The sequence below is a fragment of the Sus scrofa genome, chromosome 17 (assembly GCF_000003025.6).
Source record: "Sus scrofa isolate TJ Tabasco breed Duroc chromosome 17, Sscrofa11.1, whole genome shotgun sequence".
NCBI lineage: Eukaryota > Metazoa > Chordata > Mammalia > Artiodactyla > Suidae > Sus > Sus scrofa.
The window spans coordinates 896,724-918,654 of NC_010459.5; the positions used below are offsets into that span (position 1 = coordinate 896,724).

Below are 21,931 nucleotides of genomic sequence, written 5' to 3' on the forward strand. Positions count from 1 at the left end.
AGGATACAAATGCTGCTGGTCAGGGGAACATACTTTGAAAACCACTGGGCTATAGCCTGGAGAGACATAGTCTTGAGTAGATAATACATATATAGATAACTAAAGAGTTTATTATAATTAGTCAAATTGCAGACATTATAAAAGCAATTTTATTACCACTTTCAATTAAATTGATGAAGATGTTTTAAAATTTAAGACATGTATTAAACCTGGGAAATATGGCCTCTCTTACCATTACTGGTAAGAATCTAAATTTGCACATCTCTTGGGATGTGCCACTTGGCGATTTGGCAACTGGTTTTAAGAGTCATGTAAATATATAGCCTTTGATCCAGTAATTCACCTCCCAGGAATTTATCCTAGGGAAAGAGTTAAAGACACAAATTGCAGTTTATTTAAAAAAAAAAAAAAAAAAAAAAAGACCAACTTACAGGGCCAACAATAGGCAAGTGTTATAGCATTAGGCTAGTATGCTGCTATGAAAATTATCTTTAAAATGTATTCAGGGGTTCCAAACCTGGCACAGTGGAAACAAATCCGACTAGGAACCATGAGATTGTGGATTCGATCCCTGGCCTAGCTCAGGGGGTTAAGAATCCGGCGTTGCAGGGAGCTGTGGTATAAGTTGCAGACGCAGCTCGGATCTGGCATTGCTGTGGCTTTGGCATAGGCTGGCAGCTACGGCTCTGATTTGACCCCCAGCCTGGGAACTTCCATATACTACAGGTGTGGCCCAAAAAAAAAAAAAAAAAAAAAAAAAAAAAAAAATGTATTCAAATGAAAAAAATGAGCAACATAAAATGAAAATGGAAGAAGCAGAAAACTGTAGAGCATATCAATTTTATTATTGTAAATATATATTTAGATTTTACAAAGTATATTATATAGGGTGTCTTCAGGGTCAGGACAAGGGATAAAGTTATTTTTAAACAGTATGTTAGTTATGTTTTTAAAGAATATGCTATTTTGTTTTCCTTAAAACTCCATTTTTTTAAGGTGAGAAATCTTGAAATTTAAAGTAATGTACCTGAAATGTTAATCTGAAAAAAAAAAAAAAAAAAAAGCAAAACAAATACATGAGAGTACCTAAAAACTCTGGAAAATCAGGACAGACAGCATGTTTAATAAGAGTACTTCACCTGAAAGTATATTAACATATTAGTTGAAACTGTTACTAACAAATTCTTAAAGAACAAAGAATTTTTTATCTTATGTTTCCGACTTTGCAAACATTCTATATGTGGTTTTGTGTTTTACCACATGTAGGCTTGCTATGTTGTATCAAATGTAACAACACATACAAGCTATTATGTATAGAGCTATGTATCTGTATAGAGCTGTGTTTTCTATATAGGACATAATTAGGTATTTTCAACAGCAAAATGGTTCCTCAAACAATCCAGAGACAGGATCACTCTCCCTATTCAATGCTAGCACTGCAACTGGAGCTCAGAATTCTAAGGCTGCGGTCTCACCTTTGGAGATCTCTAGTCACTCAGGCATGACTGAGAGGATGCTGCCCTCCTAACAGAAGACACCCAACCTGAGAGCTAGCTTGTTTCCTAACACAGGTGATTGATGTTGATCACTTACTATGAAAGGAGGGGTGTGGGAAGCTGTGCCTCCCTCTCTTCTACTACTTTCTAGAGCTGTACTATCCAATGTGGTAGTGACTACTCACATGTGCTTACCTTAATGTAAATTAATTAAAATTAATTGCTTAATTAAAATTGATTAAACTAATGAATTAAAATTTAAAATTCACTTTTTCTGTCACACCAGCCATGCTGCCACACGTGTGGCTGGTAGCTACCATGTTGGACACGTAGATACAGAGCGTTTCCATCAGTGCAGAAAGTTCCATTGGACAGAGTTGTTCCAGATGTTAAGAGGCTTGGACTAGGCCTGAAATCTAGCCTAATGGCTTGGGAGGCAGGGAAGTTGGGTTTCACCAATCCTGTCATCATTAAAATTCAATATATTCCTGACCAGGTACTTGACCACTATCCCTTTGCTAAAAAAAACTAAGTATGGGGGCTTTGTCTTCCCAGCCTCTCTTTCTCCTACCATCCCCAAACTCAGTTTTCTCCAACACTAGCATATGGGTAATGAAACATGATCCCTTTTGGTCACTCAACATATAAATGTAATTTATTCTGAACATAATAATCATTATTTCTATGGCTGAATAGAAATCAAACCATGCTGTCACACTTAAGACCAATAAACAGATAAACAGACAAATGTTTACCTCTTTTAAGCTTTCTTTGCAAAGGGGACAATATGGTGTATGATCCAAACAACGCTCAAGACAATTCTTACAGAATGAATGTCCACAAGGTGTTGTTACTGGCTCAAAAAACAATCTGAAATCAATCAAAATACGTATTAGTTTTCACAATAAACTATCCGCTGGAAAAACTGAACGAACTAATAATTGAACCATCACACTAATCTTTACTTAGAGGAGAAAGAAGGAGGGTCTGGTGGGCAGGAGAGAAGGGAAGGGGCAGTGATAAATGCAATTATATTCTCCAGAACCTTTTAAACCTTCAGCATCAACAGAGGTTGATGGGGGCCTGCTGGGGGCCTGGAGCTGTATTGACTAATATAATCGCCACTCATATGTGGCTAGCATCCCCTTGAAATGGGGCTGGTCCAAACTGAGATGTGCTGAACATGTAAAACACATACTAGATTTCAAAGACTTAGTGCAAAATTAATGAGGTAAAATGTCATTAATTATTCATTCATTTCTGTATAGATTCTTACTTTAAAACTGGTTTTCTTAATAAGCTTATAAAAGCCTTACTATATAAAATTGATTAAAAATAACTGCTAAATATTATCACTGAATTCTAAGGAAATATGAGGCTTAATATCAAGTGTGATACATTATAACTATTTGTGAAACATGATATTTCACAAATTCCAGAAGTACTGCTAGATGTAAAAGTACTTCAGAAATTGTCTGGATCTAATCCCCTTGCCCCACAGATGAAGAAACCAAGACTGAAAATTAAGGGACGTGTTCAGAGATTCAGTTGGTCACCACCAGCCTGGTGTGGCCAGCACCAACTGCTTCATACACTGTTCCCTTGCCTCCACCACAATTTATGTAAATGGAAAATGCTCTTTCCAAACTATCTGTCTTATAATTACAAACATTCCACATAATGGAAATCCTTATCCAATGTTACTTAAAAAGGATTTTAGAGTTAAGATATATAAATGAGACTGAATCACATACATACAATAATTATATTCTTACTCAAATCTAAAACCATGGATGTAAGTCTCAACAATAACATGTATATAGCTTTTATAGTACTCTGCAATTCCCCAGATAGTTTTAATTGTTTAACTTTTTTAATTTTTTATTATTTTTGTCTTTTTGTCTTTTAGGGCTGTACCCATGGCATATGGAGGTTCCCAGGCTAGTGGTCCAATCGGAACTGTAGCCACTGGCCTATGCTGGGATCTGAGCCCCCTCTGTGACCTACACCACAGCTCATGGCAACGACGGATCCTTAACCCACTGAGCGAGGCCAGGGATCAAACTGGGGTCCTCATGGATGCTAGTCAGGTTCACTAACTGCTGAACCACGACGGGAACTCCTCCCCAGGTAGTTTTTATATTTCAGTCATTTGATTCTTACAAGATTGCAATATAGGCTATGCAAATCCTGATCCCACTTTCTAAATAAGGAAAAACTAAGTAAGGTTCAGAGAGTATGTTATTGGCCAAAGATGTGAAAGGGAAGCCAAGGACTAAAATTCTTATCTTTTGATTTTTAATCCAGTATTCTGTTACCTCACGTTGCCTATTATTACAGAGTATATTACCTTTACCTACTCTGTATTTTATGTACATTAATATAAAATATTCATCTTTATAAAATTTTACGTACCTCATACAGAGAGAACACTCAAAATCTGAGGCATCTATTAATTCTTCTGGGATGTCACCACAAGTTAATGAAAATGTACAGACTTCATTGGGAGTTTCTATTAAAACAAAGAGATGGGATTATCTTCTTTAGGAAAAAGTCTAAAGACCATTCTAAAAAAATCAATGTGTTTTATACAAATGTAGTGAAATTTTTACCTCCCTGTCTTTTCAGCTTATTTCGTCCATCTTCATTTACAACCACATCCTGGTCTAAAAGAGACAACTTTCTTTTCAGCAGAACACCTTTTTCTTGAACAGAGAGTAAAGGTTCTGAGGACACTCTTTTTAGACAATCCTCTCTGACAGGCATGTCTGTTGAATTTATAGCCTGTGCTGACTGAGCACGGTTTAGGCTTCCTTTGACAGGTTCTGAAGTGACCTCTGCTATTTCTTCATTCTACCAAAAAAAATAAATAAATAAAATAAAATAAAATAAACAAGGGTAATGAACTGTACTTCTTTGCTATCTTTATTGCTCTCACCAAGAAGCAAACTGAAGTGAAATTCTAATGCCTTAAAATGTTCATTTTATTGTTCATTTAACAGCAACAACATTGAACTCTAAAACCCTGACAAGTAAACGATTTTTGCCAGGACTGAGATAACCTTGGGCATGTTATAATGAGGTTGAAGCAGTTATGCTAATATAGTTGTTCCTACCCCAAAGAAGCCAAAATAAATACAATGTTCTGTATTTTCCAAGAGACTGAAAGGGTTTGTTTGTTTGTTTGTTTGTTTTTGATATTTAGGTGACCTAAAATTGTGACTAATGAGCAAATAAAACATAAAAGTTTACACTGTAAAATAAAAGGCCACAGATGAAATCCTATTAACAATGTTTAATATGTTAAAAGTAGCTAAACAGCTTTTATTACTTGAAACTAGGAAAGCGAAGATCTTTACTTGAAAAGAAACAGACATACTAAGACCATGACTATCTCTTCTCACCCCCTTACCTGCTCTGGGCTAAGCTCACTGGCAGAGTGAGACTCGTCCATTACTGAAGGACAACCAAAAGGTTTGTTTTTAATACACGGTAATGAATTCCAGGAAGGGTCCTTCAGGCCTTCTTTTAAGTTTTCAGGTGTTAATAAATCACATAGAATCTGTAAGAGAAACATTATAAAAAGAAATGAAAAATATAAGACATTTGGTTAAGGACAACAATCTAAAGTTACCTAATAGTTGAGAATTTTTAGAAAATTTGTTATAAATGTATAATAACTTCATATGGGATATGGTTTATAAAATATCAAAAAACTATGTTGTATACCTGACACTAATATTGTAAGTCAGCTATACGTCAATTAAACAAAAAAGAAAGAAAGAAAACTTGTAGCCAATGAGCAGGGAAAGAACGCCTTAAGTAAAAAGGAAAACTTCCATATTGATTAAAAAGTCCTTGCAAAACCAAGGTGTATGCCTCAATGGGCTCAAATCATCTCAAAGAAATGATCCGAAAGGAAGTCATGGTGGTGGTTAGACTGGTAGCCTGAGAAGGTATTCAAAGTAATATAAGGTTTGTAGAAAGAGGAGATCTTAAGAGAAGTGGAAAATACTTACCTCTGAACAGTAGTGAGTCCTATTGGGTCAAAATAGTTCCCGGTTCATCTCAATGCATACTTTAAGGCTGGACTTACAATGTTTATGTGAACTTGGACCTCTAACTACAAAACTGTAACATTCCATGTGTTTACACTGAATTTAGCTTTTCCCTGAACAAGTGACTTACACAGGCAGTCACCACTGCCTAGCTCTTATTGGGGCACCAAATGGCAGCTGTCCCATATGGGAGGCAGTGGGTGCTTCTCTCAGGAATACATCTAAAACTTTCAAAGGAACAGCATGTTAAGACAAAGGAGGAACTCGGCTACAAGGAAATGTGAGGGATTCAAATGTGTTTGCTTGTCAAATAAGCTATATATATATATATGCACAGCAGAGTATTTCTTGAAGCCTCAATTTGGAGGTTTGGTTTTTCAGCTGTACTATCTCTCAATACACAAAAATCAGAATTATTCATTTATCTTTACATGTAAATAAAAAGTATATGTAGTATAAACAAAAGTATGCATATCTGGTAGGTGCTCAAGCAATACACCACTTAATGAATGAACATTTAAAAATCTGGATATGTTTTTGCATTTCCCCTGATTTAAAAAAAAAGGTATTAAACACCCTAGAACCTAGTAACTCCACTCCTAGGTATTTGCCGAAGAAATATAAAAAACTACATGCACAAAATGACTCGTACATGAATGTTCACAGCTATTAACTCTGAATATCATAAACTGTGGTATGTTCAAACAATGAGATACTTGGTGAACAATGAAAAAGAAAAAAAAAATACTGGATGTGTCTCGAAAACATTATGTGCTGAGCAAAAGAAAAAAAAAAAGCCAGATACAAAAGAGTAAACACTGCATGATTCCACATATACAAAGTTCTAGAATAGGCGAAACTACTCTACAGTGTTAGAAATCTGAACAGTAGTTGCCTCTGGAAGCAGGGAGATAGGGGATTTGCTGGAAAGGAAATAAGGGAACTTTCTAGGATGATGAAAATATCCTATATCTTCATTGGAGCACTGGTATGTGAGTATATAATTTCTCCAAGTTTAATGAATGGAAAATCCATGAATTTATTATGTGTAAATTATACAATTTACAAAAAAGCATACTGGAGAAAAATAAATATTTCAATGCATTTTTGGTATTCTGTATTCACTTGGCCTTATTAACCAACAAATAAATATTTACAGAAATGTAAGGATATCCAGTAGCATGAAAAATGCAAAATTATTAGCCCTAAAACATCTGTGGTCTCACCAGGGAAATAACACTAGCAAATAAAGAACAGTCAGACAATGAACAAGAGTAAACCATTTTTTCTTAAGTCAGTGGGCTAGAACATGTATGCAAATGCATCTCAGAGAATACAGCAATGTTAGCTGTATTCATAAGGCATTTGGGATCAGAGAAAAATTTCAAAGTTCTCATACTTCAAGATACCTAAGAACCTCCGAGGTGCTTGTTAAACTATGCCCTAATTCCAGAGATTCCAGTTTCAAAGGTCTGTGGTGGGCCCAGGAATCTTTGTGTTTACCATGTACTGGAGATGATTCTGACAAAAAGCCATACTCTAAGAAACACTGCCTTCTTTGGGGGATGTTGAGGAGCGCATCATGACTGGACCCTGAAATTGTATTAGGGTAGATTTTCCCAAAATACTTTTCAAAGACTAGTCTCCCAGATGCTCTGTTAGTAAATTTGGCAAAAGCTAAATGCTATTATCACACTAGCAAAGCAAAAACTTGGAGAAGTTCTGAAGAAATCTGTCTGGTTTAACCCAATGTTTCCCAAAGTCACCTAATCAGAGACCGCCACTCCCTTTTTTCCTTTTAATTAACACCTACTAACACACCACTAAAAAAACTTTGGAAAGCGATGTATGGAGTTCTGAGAAAATTAAGGCAAAACAAATTGAGTGGAGCAATACTATTGGCAACCATGGAAAGCAAGCAAAGTTTAGACCTGAAATGAAAGGCAAAGGAAGCCAATAAAAATTCTTGAGCAAGAACATCATGACAACAATGTTTAATTAAGGATGATTAGTCTGGCTTCCCCGGTACAAACCATTAGAGAACATCTAAATTTAACTAAGCAAAAATAATGCATTTAACTCTCTCTGAATGAAATGTTTTGATTTTGGTAGGAACTCAATAAGCTAAGTTTTGAAACCACTTGTCAAATTGCTACTAAATTTGACTTATGGCCATTTCTTATGTTCTTACCCCAAGATTCTAAATGGCATTTGTAGAAAGACTTGTGTTGTAGCCTTGTCTTCAAATATTATAGTTGGTAAACTGATTACCTTTTCCACTTCTAGCTTTGCAGGTGCAAATTCTTCATCAAGCGCTAAGCACTGAAGAAACAGTTGTAAGGCATCACCTAAAAAGCCAGCATCATGGAGGACTTTTCCTTTCCTGAAGTAGACCTTTGATAAAAGCACACATACATAACTTCTATGGATAGAATAGTTTTTAAAAAATCATTATCAAGTAAAGGAAAAAAGATCTACTCAGAAATGCTCATTTTGAAACTCTGACTTTCAGGAGCTCAAAGCATTTTAAAGGCATATTTACACCCTACCCTGGAGAAGCACTTACGAGGGAACTGAGGCCCAGAAAATGACTTCGAAATCACATTTCTGATTATATCCCTTCAGTGATAAGTCCAGAGGAATCTTTCCCCTTCAACAGTTGCAAAGCCATTCATATAGAGCATTAGATCATTTTCCCTCTTTTTTTTTTTTTTTTCTTTTTATGGCCACACCTGTGGCATATGGAAGTTTCCAGGCTAGGGGTCCAATTGGACCTGCAGCTGCTGGCCTATCCCACGGCCACTGGAACATCAGATCTGAGCTGCATCTGTGTCCACGCCACAGCTTGTGGCAATGCCAGTTCCTTAACCCACTTGGCAAGGCCAGGGATCAAACCCACATCCCTCACAGAGACTATGTCAGGTTCTTAACCCGCTAAGCCACAATGGGAACTTTCATTTTCCCTCTTATTCTTAACATACGTTTGACTTGTACTAACCAGTCACGCCATCATGGGATTTTGTATTATTTTCCCTGTTAAACTGCAATTTTTAGAGCATCCTTACTACACTGTCGTCAAAGGCACAGCTTTGAATGGAGGAAAAGTTCACATAAAAAAACAACTTCCAGCTTAAAGAACATATATGGGAGATGCACTGATTTGCCTTGGTAGTCTGATTAAAAGGAGAATTAGTAAACTGATTATATAATCTATACATGTCTCAAGTGTTCTTTAAAACAGCACAGCCAAGGCAACTTCCTTTGCCCTCATCTACCCTATTAAATCCCTGCCTAATCATCTAGTTTCCATTATAATGCCTCATTCAACTGTTCAGTCACAAGGACCTCTTCTCTTTTTATTAATAAACCTCCTCCATTAATAACCAGTTTGGATCCATCTCTGCAATATGGCCAGTATTATCTCTTTGAAGAAATGCTGTATCCTAAGGTCTCTTTCTTTTTCTGTGCTTTGAATTCAGGTTGTTCTTTAGTTAGGAAACAAAGGGTTCTTATAATGTAAAAAACTGTCATATGATATTCATCCACTCAAAATACCGACCTTAGATTTCTAGAACTCTATATATTTTATTTAAGGAATCACCAATCCATTCCATTATAACTTTAACCATAATTGAATGCATGTTCCCTACAGCTGAAATTTTAAATGTATGTAAATGTAAAACAGTAATTTTACCTCAGGCCAATTTGGCAGTTGAAACAGAACTGCATTTAAATCTTCTATGGCTGCTTTAAACTCTTGGAGACCAGCATATGATTCAGCTCTGTAAATTTTCAGAGTCAAGTCACTGGGCTCTGAAATAAATGTTATGAAGGTTTGATTATTTTAAAAAGTTATTGTATAATCCATAAAATACATCATACTAGATTAAGAACTGATTCAGTGACTCTAGTCAATAGCCACCAAAGTCAGGTAGTAAACCAAGTACAATACAGGTGCAACCTACCAGCATGCTGATAAAAGTTATACAAATCCTTATAAGTAGATTATTTTAGTACAGGAAATCATGCTTTTAAAAATACTGAAAATAGGACTTCCCGTTGTGGCTCAGTGGAAACAAATCTGACCATGAGGATGCAGGTTCAATCCCTGGCCTCGCTCAGTGGGTTAAGGATCCGCTGCTGCCGTGAGCTGTGGTGTAGGTTACAGATGAGGCTCAGATCTGGTGGTGCTATTGCTGTGGCTTAGGCTGGCAGCTACAGCTCCTATTGGACCCCTATCCTGGTTACCTCCATGTGCTGTGGCTGTGGCCTTAAAAGGACCAAAAAAAAAAAAAAAAAAAACCCTGAAAATATTTGACTAATCACCCCTATGAAAATGAATGTTTTCTTAAAGTAGGTCATTCTATAAAGATTTAAAACACTTATGTCTTAGATGTTTAGAAGATTTACCTTTTTTTGTGGTAAATTTCATTCTTGTATATCTAATTTTTAAATCCTCATTTATAAACAACTACCGCACATGGAATGCCCAGTTACAAAGACCAACCAAGACACAATCTTATAAAGTACACAGTAAGTACACAGTGGCCCTGCTTTCTAGACGAAATGGGCGATAAGAGTTAGCTTTTTTAAGAGGGAAAAATATTCAATTCCTGCCATTTGCAAGAACAGTACTGGACAGTCCCAAAAAATTTCAAATATTTGAGGGAGAAAAAAGCTTTGTTAATAATTTCCCTATGTTCTACATCTCCACTTGAAAAAACATTATTAGTATCTAATGACACTCAAAATTTCAGACACTCAGTTGGTTTCTTTCTGATACTATAATGAATTAATATAGGTATAAAGATTCTAAAACTGAAGATGAAGTCAGAAAATAATTTTCAGTACATCTACAGATGACATTAACTTGACTTTTCTTTTAAAGCTAGTCATCTTTGAAGGTTTCAAAAGGTATGTTTATAAAAGCATGACTGTGGAAAGGGCATAAAGACACATAATGCCTTCATTAAAAAAAAAACTACAATAAAACTCCTTAATAACTCTCTGATTTACTCTAGTTTTTGAATGACTGCTTTTCTACAGATAACTCTCGATTTAACAGTTAAATTAGACAAGCCTTTTTCAGTTGCTAGTACTTGACAACCTGAATTGTTCCCTCAAATTTATACCAATGAAAAATTTTCAAGAATAAGACTAATATTTCATGAAAATATTTCTTACTTCCTAGCTAGAAAAAGACACATTCGGAATATTTCATTTTTTGTTTCTGAAAGTAATATAATTGTAAATCATTATCTCTCAACAAAAATGCATAGAAACCGAAAGCTCCATATGGTTAACCAATCAAGAATGAAGTGTCCTAGCACCAAGCTAGACCCTGTACGGGTTTAAAATATTCCGCTTTAGCCCAGTCTTTGAGGGGCTTACAATCTAATTAGAAAATTCTATTATTGTGTAATAGCATCATGTGATCCTGATTTGACAAGCTGGAGTTCAGAAAATGGAGAGCAGTGTGTGCCAACAGTCCAAGGAGTACTCAACGCAGCAATATCCAAACCCCTGAGCTGTAGAGGGGGGTGAACAGGCTGTGCACAGCCAGGGGCTTCCAAGAGCCTCCTGGGGACCCCCATGTGTCCCAGGACTTCTGGAGAGATGGGGTTCACGGACACAGCAAATCTCCTCAACACTCAGATCCCTTACAGGGCTTTTTCCCTTCTCACATGTTTTCCTCTACTGCAAGCCCCCATGGCACAACACTTGACACATTGAACTCTTGAGTCTGGGACCCTCTAACAAAGGTCTTCACTGCCCAGTGGTGCCCTTTATGCAGCTTCTTTAGGGCAGCACTCAGGGAAGGGGCCGAACCTCCATCTTTAAAGTACCCCATCTATCACACTTCTCCACTCTGAGCAAAGCACAAAAGGACTGTGCCCCTTCTCGTCTTAACACAAAAACACTTGAGTTATGGAGACTACCAAAAAGCCAGTGTATTTTGGAATAAGAAGAGGTGATCCCCATGAAGAGACAACAGCAGGGTCAGATGTTAAAACTCTTGCTCCTCAATTCAAATATCAATGGAATAATTTTTTTGTGTGTGTGTGTGGTTTTTTTTTTTTTTTTTTTGGTCATTTCTTGGGCCGCTCCCGCAGCATATGGAGGTTCCCAGGCTAGGGGTCTAATTGAAGCTGTAGCTGCCAGCCTACGCCAGAGCCACAGCAACGCAGGATCGACCCGCGTCTGCAACCTACACCACAGCTCACAGCACCACCGGATCATTAACCCACTGAGCAAGGGCAGGGATCGAACCCAAGACCTCATGGTTCCTAGTCAGATTCGTTAACCACTGCGCCATGACAGGAACTCCAATAGAATAATTATTTTGAATGACTCTACTCAAGGTAGAAAAAAGCACCAGATGAGTTCAAACTTTCAATAAATACATTCTAAGAGATTAGGGCCACCCACTTATTTCCTACAAATCCTTCTCAAATCGAAAAAAGAACCAAATGTACTAATTGAGGCCCTTTGAATAGTCAAAGAATTTCTGTCCTCCATGTCTACTTTTGCAAAAGGCAACTGTGAAAAGAAAGTCATCAGACAGGGCTGTGTCATTAACTCAGATCTGAAAGAGGCGACAAGTGTTTACTGTTCGCTCTCTACCCTAGCCCTGTAGATGCTGGAAGGAACAAGTCACCTCACTGCACAGGCCACCAGGGATGGCCTGCCACTCAGTCCATAGCTGCAGGTATGTAGTGTCTGGCACATTACAGACTCAGTTTGTTGAAAAAGCAAAGAAATACAAGGATGTAGCTTGGGCTAACTGAACTGAGCAATATTTGATTCCCACAACTTTATCTTTAGTCCTGATTTGTTTACTCTACCTTCAGTTGCATCAAACTTCCAATGACCCGCCGTGCTTTTCCTCAAACTTGGTACACTCCCCACACCCTCATCCTCCCCAAAAGGTGTCTGTTCACTGCATTCTGTCAGTTACACCACTTACTTCCCAAATTAAACCCCTACCTTGGTCCATTTTACTTCCTTTATTTCCCAAATCCATCCCTGGTCTTTTCCAATCTTACTGCCTATAGCTTTAATTTTAGCTTACAAAACACTGTTAAGACGATTGCAACAGACTGCTAATTGCATACCCTGCCTCCAGTTTTACCTGCATCCTCACCATCCACATTGAAATAGGCATTTAGCACATCCAAGTTTCTCCACACCTGGTTCCTGCCCTTCTCTCCAGCCTTCCTTCTGGTTATGAAGTTCCCAGAAGTCCCAACAAGACCTAACTACTCACCCTGCCCCACGCCTGTCATTCTATTTCATGCCTCCTTCCTTTCTGGCAGAGATCCTTCCTAGTCTATCATTCCCTGTGAGACCACCCCAACCCAACTTCCCTTGGTCAGGATAACTGTTTCTTATCCAACAAGATTCAACCACCAATCTCTTCTCCAAGATGCTTCCTTTGAGTATATTGCCACTCAGCATCCCTTGAGGATCTAGAGCCTAAGCCTGGAAGGCAGGCTGCCTGGTTTCAACTTTTTTTGGGGGGGTTGGTTTGGTTTTGTTTTTAGGGCCGCAGCTGCGGCATATGGAAGTTCCCAGGCTAGGGGTCGAATAGGAGCTACTGCTGCTGGCCTATGCCACAGCCACACAGGATCTGAGCCGCATCTGCGACCTTGACCACAGCTCATTGCAACACCAGATCCTTAACCCAGTGAGTGAGGCCAGGGATCGAAGCCACAACCTCATGGTTCCTAGTCAGATTCGTTTCAGCCATGATGGGAAGTCCTGGTTTCAACTTCTGACTCCTCCACGCACTGGCTGTAACCTGAGGCAAATTATCAAACACCTTTCTTCAGTTTCCTCAGCTATAAAACTGAGTTTTTTAAATTTTTATTTTTATTTAGGAAACTGTGTACTGATCTAAATGATTTACAACCTTCAGAACAATCCTATGTGGGTATAACATTTCCACATTTTTATAGATAAAAGAAACTGAGCATAGACAGTAACCTGCCCAAGCTCAAACAGCCAGTAAGTGGTAGATTCAAGATGCTACCTGGAGCAGTCTGGCTCCAGAGGCTCTGCTGTTCATCTCTATGTTAGTAACAGTATCCCCCCGACAGAGTTACTTAAAAGAGAATGTATACAAAGTACTTAGAACAGGGCTTTGGGACATTGTAAGCATACTCAAGTGTTTGTTATTATGACTATGCTTCTTCACTCTATATGCATAGTATTTATTAATTTTTTAAAAAAACTATTTTTAAGCTCCCTCCATTATTTACTGTCTATAGGTTTTTTCCTTAGGTTTATATGTTGAGCTATTTCAAGAATTCCAAGAGCTGCCGTGGTGGCTCAGGGGTTAATGAATCTGACTGGTGTCCATGAGGATGCGGGTTCGATCCCTGGCCTTGCTCAGTGGGTTAAGGATCTGGCGTTGCCATGAGCTGTGGTGTAGATCACAGACACAGCTTGGATCCAGCATTGCTGTGGCTGTGGTGTAGGCCGGCAGCTATAGCTCTGATTGGACTGCTAGCCTGGGAACCTCCATATGCTGCGGGTGCGACCCTAAAAAGACAAAAAAAAAAAAAAAAAAAAAAAGGCTTTTTTGGAGTTCCCGTCGTGGCGCAGTGGTTAACGAATCCGTCTAGGAACCATGAGGTTGGGTTCGATCCCTGCCCTTGCTCAGTGGGTTAATGATCCGGTGGTGCTGTGAGCTGTGGTGTAGGTTGCAGACGCGGCTCGGATCCTGCGTTGCTGTGGCTCTGGCGTAGGCTGGTGGCTACAGCTCTGATTCAACCCCTAGCCTGGGAACCTCCATATGCCGCGGGAGCGGCCAAGAAATAGCAACAACAACAACAAAAAAAAAAAGACAAAAAAAGACAAAAGACAAAAAAAAAAAAAAAAAAAAAAGAATTCCAATGGCTAACTGAAATGCCAAATGTCTGTTTCCATTACTTTGTCAAGTTCAGTATGGTAGCACGTTACTGTCACAAACTAAGAGCTGCCAATTGACAAGTTATTAGTGATTGATTAATAAAGTCTAGGAATAGTAGTTTGGCATCTAATTACGATCATAATCATTGGATTCAGAAGATGTGAGCTTAGGTCCACTTTGGACAGTCTACCCAACCTTTGAACCTGTCTGCTCACCTATAAAATGCTGCTGATACCTACCTCTTAAGGCTGTGTGGACTAAATAATAAATGATAAATGTGTGTTAACAATTAACACAGTGCCCAGTTACACAAGTGCTCAATATATAACAGTTATTGTTAATATTATAAAATATTTCAAAACAAGTTGATAAAAACATGAGATCAGCTCTTGATACAGGGTATTAGAAGAATATGTTCTACCTCTTTTGCCCAAATAAACCTCAGATGATGAGACATACCTTTAGGGATCAGTAATGCAGACTGGGCAAAAGGAGGGGAAGTAAAATGGAAAAAAAAAAAAAAAAAGCAATCCTATCCTACCAAAGATAAAGAAAAAAAATTGAATAGAAACTTGTCTTGAATTTTAGAATTAGCTTGAATGATTCACCTTCTACAGTAAGAAAATAATAATCTTGAACAATACCTTTACAATGTAAGAGCCAGAATACTATACAAATTCATTTAAAATTACACTTGAATATATCTAAGCCTCTTAGAAATAACCCACTAAATAGTAAACCAAGTCTGAATAAATCAAAGGTTAATATACAAATAACTAGAAATCTCAGATAAATAAGTTTTAGTAAATCCTCCATTATTTGTTGATGAATAAAAAAACCAAGTAAAAACATGAAAAATACTTATTTAAAACAGAACACTTAACAGTTACTTATATAATCCCCTTTTCATCTTCTATATCAATAAGAAAATGCTGTTATAATTGATCTTTATAGTGACCCTAAGACCAGAAAAACCCTAAAAGTGACTTCTGAATTAAAGAAAAGATGCATCAGAGATATACTGCATATAGGCTCCATTTGTTAGAAGTCAATCAAGCAATCAACCTCTTTTCTGGTGATTCTCAATAAATACCAGTTTGTTCCCATTTTAAAAGAATCAAAAAAAAAAAATGCAAGCTCTGTAAGGACAGGGATTTATTTTGCTCATCTCTGTAAAAACAATGCCTAGCATAAAGTAAGCACTCAATAAATATGTGTTAAATGAACAGTAAGAACACAAGATTTATGTTTTATATGCTAATTTTAAAAAATCAGTCTTAGAAGTAATAGCCACACACCTGGTTTCTGCTTTCAGTTCTAACTTAGTTACTTGCTTACCTTTTAAAAGTCACAATTCTCAGAGCTCTGTTCTTCAATCTGTGAATTAAGGGTACTAACACATGCTCTTCTATCTCACATGATCTTTTGCAAGGATCAGTTAAGATCATGGAGATGAAAATATTCTGTGAACTAAAAAGCACCATATAAATATCAATGCTACTGTTTCAAGCATTTTATGGAATAAGTTAAGGCATACATAAATTTACTAATCAATAAATTCAAATCTCTTCATGTTAACCTAGTTAACTAAGATACTAAAAATCTTTCATTTTCTTTAAATGTATTTAGTATATACCTATAATTTGGCTAATCTTTTTATAATCAAAGTCTTGCAGTATCTGTATCTTATCGATACTTGCTAAAACCATAAGAGGCAAGAAGCAGGATTTAATCCTCACTCCGGTAATATTAGTAACGTGGTAGAGAAAAGGAGTTAACATTATAAGATGTTGATTTCAATTTTAGCGAAATCACCTTCTAGCTGGAGTGCTACTTTTACATTTTTTAAATATTTTGATTAATATTTACTACGTATTTACTTTGTAAGGTACCATTCAAAGCACTTCACTTGTTTTGACTCTCTTAATTCTCACAACAGGCCTAGGCCATTGTTTTGGTTGATAACTATCTACTGGCAGATCCAATTCTCACTTTTCAGATAAGGAAAGCAAAACAGGGAGGCTAGACACAGGCCCAAGGCCAGAGAGCAGGTGAAAGCTAAGCTGGGATTCAAACCCAGGTGGTCAGACAGCAGCATGCACAGCTCTGACCACTAGGCAGCTCTGCATCTCTAATCCTAGGTGCCTCACTTTCCCTCTGAGGATAACACTACTCCACAGGATTCCTTGTGAAGATCAAATGATATTAAGAATTTAAAACTACTAGGTAATAGTAAAGGACTACATAATTGATATTCAAGATAAAAATTTCCTTCTCTAAGTATTTTAAATGAAATGTTCTCCCCCTCATAACTCTTATTTCTTTTTAAACCAGTTCAAACTGTAAATTATACTCTTCTATTGTCTTCTTTGGGGGGAGAGTGGCAAGTCAGTGCAAAAATTCATTGAAAATAAGAGAGCATAACAAAGTGGGATCATTTCAATAGACTCCTGAGTATAAAAATTCAATACAGAAAAGACTTTTACATAATGTCCTTGAAAACTAAAAAAGACAGAAAGTTATGAAACATCTGAGAGTTAATACCAAAAGATCAATGGATTAAATGTTATCTAAATATATTTCGATTCAACAGAAACTTATGTAATCTCAATGGGAACGTTCTGATTTTGGCAAAGGTTTTCTAGCTTTCCTTTCTTGTTGACAAGGATTAAATTTGGATGTGTGTGGGCTAACTGTATGTAGACTAGATTTTTTTCCTAGTTAATAGTATTTACTTGTTTCATTGTAAGAATCATATGAAAAAATTATAGTGAAGGTCTTTTTCCACTGTCAACAATAATGAAGATATCAGAGTAACTACAACTGAATACAATTATAAACACATTTTAAATGCCGATCTAGCTAACTAGCTCTCAAAAAGTTTAACTCCACAAGTAGATTTCTAAGTCTACCATATCTTTTTATTTATACTCATAAACTGTTAAACACTTAATATCTGTACTTCACCAGTTACAATGTGTTGGTTCTAAGGTTTTTTCCCTCTAGTCTGTAATGAAAATTCAAAGGATGAAAAAAGCTATCTTCATTAGTACCATTCAGACACGTTTTTGACAGGAATTTTTGAAAGACCTAAAAATGAGGGGAAAACAGACTAATGAGGTGAAAGCAGAAGACTTGAGTTCAAGTTCTGCAAAAGCAGAATTAACCAGCTGAATGGACAAGATTCCACATGCAGTCTATGCAAAAAGAAAAAAGGAGAAAAAGTAGATCTTTCATTCTTTTTCTGTTAAAAATAACATCCTCAACCCCAGGCCTCAAATCTTCTTTAATTAAAAGATTATTGGTCATAGAACACCAAGCTACATCTTAATTAGTAAATGTACTCCCTGTTCTTCCAGAGATTAGGCTCTGAATTCTTATGAAATGCCTTATTTAAGAGATCAAACCACTAAATCAGTAGGAGTTAATACTGAATAGCGCGGTCAATAAGTTTCATCCTTTATTGGTGACAAAATACTTTCTCAGAAATTTATGTTAAACATTTTCGTTGTATGAGCTATAAAGGTAGGACAAACCATGGTCCAACATTTAGGAGAACTGGAGGACATAGTGTTTCCTCTACAACCAGCAGGCTTGTGACTGTGGACAAGTCATTTCACTGTCCCAGCTTCTGCTGCTTCATTTTTAAAATGAAGACCATGTCTTAGATGGTGTGTACTTCCCCCTTCATACTCTAGTCACCTGGAGAGGCTGAGTTGTACCAGCATTTTATATTCCAAATAGTTTTCTTTGGTTCTGCCTCTATCAACCTATTTTACAACTGCAACTTCTCATAAAGACACTGAAAGAATATAAAAATATGCCAAGTTTGTGCTTTAAACTTTAAAGGTAGTCAAAAATTCAAAGTAGGTATTAGTTCAAAATGACTAAGGACTTAAGGTAAAAGACCTACAACAAATAACTTTACATAGTTTATAAATGCACCTAATACCACTTTATATTCCACATCTATTTTCTTGGGGATTATTTCCCCAAGTATGATTTCATGCCTATATATACCTTAATTTTGAAATATGCTTACTCAACACAAGGCTCAGCAGTGACAAATCTGATATTTGGGGCCTGACTATTGTGCGGGAGGTTGTCCCAGTGCATCATCAGTTGTTGAGCAGAAACCCTGGCTTCTACCCATTAGATGTACCAGCACCACTCCCACAAGGGGTGGCAACCAAAAAATGTCTCTAAGATATGGCCTCAGACAATGTTCCCTGGGTCAAATCCACCTGGTAGTAAACTACCCATTTAAATAACTTTTCATTTTACAGAGCTAACTCTGGCAATGCCTCTTTCCACAGCCTAAAACCACCTCAAGTGCTAGCCTAGGTTAGGAGGCCGAAACTTTCTTGGAGCGAAGAAATAGAGACAAAAGCTCCCCAAGGCCTTTCCCCGCAGCTGAATAAAGAGTGGAAAGGCAAAGAGAAGCGTGGCAACGAACTCATCAGGCTGCCTCTTTATCTTTAACCAGGTGTATTCAAAAGTAAGTACACGTGTGTTTCTGAAATAAGCATGATTTGAAATAGGTTGAAACCAACAAGAGCAACCAAGTCTGCAGGGGTTTTCATCTAAAACTGCCTACAACTCCAAAGCCCGATTGCCTACAGAGCCTCGGGGTGCGGGGTGCGGGCGCCAGACTCCCGCCACGCCCACTGGACGTCACCCGTTACACAACGCCCTCCCCCCGCTCCTGCTTATGCAATTCTGCCTCCCGCGGCTCCCAATTGCCCTGGTGACTTTTGCGGGAGACCGAGGTAGACGTTGCACGCCCAGCCTCTGCTGGGGATCCTCTCCCCTCCCCGGCCAGCGTCGCCCCGTGGCGGCCCCGGCCCCGGCCGCGGAGGCCAATTACCGGAAAGAGCGCGGCAGGAAGCTGGCGGCCACTTGGGCTCGCCCCACTCCCACCCCATCCCGCGCTCCGGCGGCCTCGCCCGGCCACCCGCTCGCTCGGTCACCCGGGCGCGCCCGCCACAGCGCCAGGCCGCGGCGGAGGGAAACCCGGCCGCGTCACAGTCGGCTGGAGGGCGATCCCCATTGTGACCGAAGCACCCTGGGGCGCCGCCCCCTCCCACACCCTCCCGGACCCTGAGACGCGGCCTCGGCCGGCGGACGGCCTCGGGGAAGCCGCTCGGGGTCGCCGAGGAGCTCGGGGCCGCCCGCCCGTCGGGGAAAGGAGGGTGGGGTCGCCGGGCCCGCGCGGTCACCTGCTCGCAGAGCCTCGCAGGCAGCGGCCAGGGCCTCCCGGTAGCGGCCCTGGTGCAGCAGCTCCCCGAGCCGGCCGGCCGCCCGGGCTCGCGCCCGCTGGCCTGGGAACCACTTCTCGGCCAGGTGGTTGAGGACGACGCTGGTCCTGAAACCCGAGGCGGCGATGGCGGCGGCCAGAGTCGGCGGCCGCGGGGAAGTCCCCTCAGCATCCGCGGCCGCTGCGGGCGGCAGCCGGTCCCGGCAGAGGCGGCAGCGGGCGCGGAGCTCCCTCCGCAGGCAGCGGCGGCAGTAGCTGTGGCCGCAGGGCACAGTCACCGGCTCGCTCAGGAAGCCCCCGCAGCCGAGGCAGCTGAGCAGCCCCCCGGCGCCAGCGGGGGCGCCCGCTGCCGGGGTCGCACTCCAGCGCAGCCCGTGGCGGAGCCTGTAGTTGAACACCAGGCAGTCCACCAGCGTTCCGAGGCACTCGGCCCTGACCGGGGCCCCACGGCGCAGCGCCGCCGCGTACGCCTCCAGCGCTCCCTTCAGGTGGCCGCCCAGCGCCAGCAGCTCGCCGCGGCGGAGCAGGAGCTCCCAGCGCTCCGACTCCGCGGCCGCGCGCTCCAGTCGGTCCCCGTCGCCGCCCACTTCCCAGAACCGGCCCCGGCTCGGCGGCCGAGGGGCCACCTCTTGGCTCCCTCCGGGGGAGCTCCTCGCCACGGCGGGAGAAGACATGGCCCGCGGAGGGCTGCGCCGCCGCCGCCGCCCGCCGCCACGGTCCCGGAGCCTCCGGGGCGCGCGGCTCCGCACGCTGCCCGCGAGCAGGGGGGCGTGGCGCGCGGACACGGCGGGGCGGCGCGCGCCCGGGAAGCCCCGGGGGCGGGGCCTGGAGGGCGCGGGGCGGGGCCGGGCGGAGCAGCGGCGCCCGGGACTCCCCCGCACCGCCCGCTGCCGGGTCCCTGCGGAGCAGACCGCCGGCCCCGCCTCTCCTGAAGCCCCTCCTGGCGGGAGACGCGGGGTCAGATGATCCCTCAGCGGGGATCTAATTGGACTCTCTGGAAAGGAGGGCCTGGCTTATAACTGAACAAAGCCCGAAGGAACCCAGACTTCCTTCCCCTACCCCCTGCCCCTCCGCCGGACATCCCCCACCTGGCGTGGCCTCTACCCTAATCCCAGTTTCGTGGGTGGTGTTCTGCCCGGCAGCCCACCTTGTGGGACTAAGTCCCAAACTGCCAACACTCTCTTGACTTTAACTTCCACCTGAGTGGGAACCCGCCCCCTCTTTGTGGCCCCTGGGAGCCTCCTGGTGTAGTGTCCCAGTGGTCAGGTGCTCCTCTGCATTTTCACTAGTTTATGCCCAAATTACAGATGGACACGTAAAGACAAAGGGTTTAGGAATGCGCAAAATCAGTCTAATGACTCCAAGGCTGGAGTAGGTCAATTTTAAGACCAAAATAATCCCACTCACCTATCTGATGTTACTCACTCCAGAGGGTAAAACATTTTTCCCTGGTGGTGCCAAGTTAAGGCTGCCTTTTTGGTTTAAAGCCCAGCGCCCCCGCTCCGCGCGCGCCCCGCTGTTTAAAGCTTTCCTCCCATCTCAGAGGAGACCAAAGTTTCCTCTGCACATCTCATATACTACCACACAGCTGGCTAAGGCCTATGTTTGGCATTTTTAAAGAGAAAATACCAGGATAAACGTTTTTCGAACAGCAGTAACCATATCACTGTAACCCAAGCAGGGTCTGCAGTTTTGCCCATAGAAGAAAAAGAAAATGATACAATTTTTGTTTAACAGATTATATTTCCTTTAAACTTGGTGGCAGCGAGATTAAAGCTCTTTGTTGAAAATGTTTATAGAATTGACCATTGGGTACTGGATTATTAATGCTGTCCTTTTTCAAATGTTTAGAAGCAATAGCCCAGAGAGGGAAAGTTACTTGCCCAAAATCCCACAGCTAATAATACAGGTTTTAAGATCACTTTACTCTCATTCCACTATTATTAGATCTTAGGTAAAAAAAATTTCAAATGCGGAATTTTAATCTGATGCTATGTCTGAAAATAGCTGATATTTAACATCCCTCTTTATACAGAACAGGCAGCTAGGCTGAAAACTGCTTTGATTTACATGAGTTTTTAACTACACAGTAAGTACATCTTGCAACTTCAGAGGAAATGTATATACATGGTGACCAAGGGAACAAGGAAGAAGCTGAGGAAAAGCTCAGGCTCCTGTTCCAACAGGGTGCAGAGATAAACCAGTT

General features: G+C 40.5%; 1 protein-coding gene across 1 annotated transcript in view; it reads right to left on the bottom strand.

The window, feature by feature from the left end:
* The window catches only part of LONRF1 (LON peptidase N-terminal domain and ring finger 1), a 33,242-nt gene extending 12,744 nt beyond the window's left edge, over positions 1-20,498 (bottom strand). The window contains exons 1-7 of the mRNA XM_021077473.1: positions 19,688-20,498; positions 9,249-9,367; positions 7,826-7,948; positions 4,909-5,058; positions 4,109-4,349; positions 3,912-4,008; positions 2,252-2,366 (exon numbers count right to left, since the gene is read on the bottom strand). Of these exons, the coding sequence (XP_020933132.1) occupies positions 2,252-2,366; positions 3,912-4,008; positions 4,109-4,349; positions 4,909-5,058; positions 7,826-7,948; positions 9,249-9,367; positions 19,688-20,399 (1,557 nt within the window). The 5' untranslated portion in view covers positions 20,400-20,498. The remainder of the gene's footprint in view (positions 1-2,251; positions 2,367-3,911; positions 4,009-4,108; positions 4,350-4,908; positions 5,059-7,825; positions 7,949-9,248; positions 9,368-19,687) is intronic.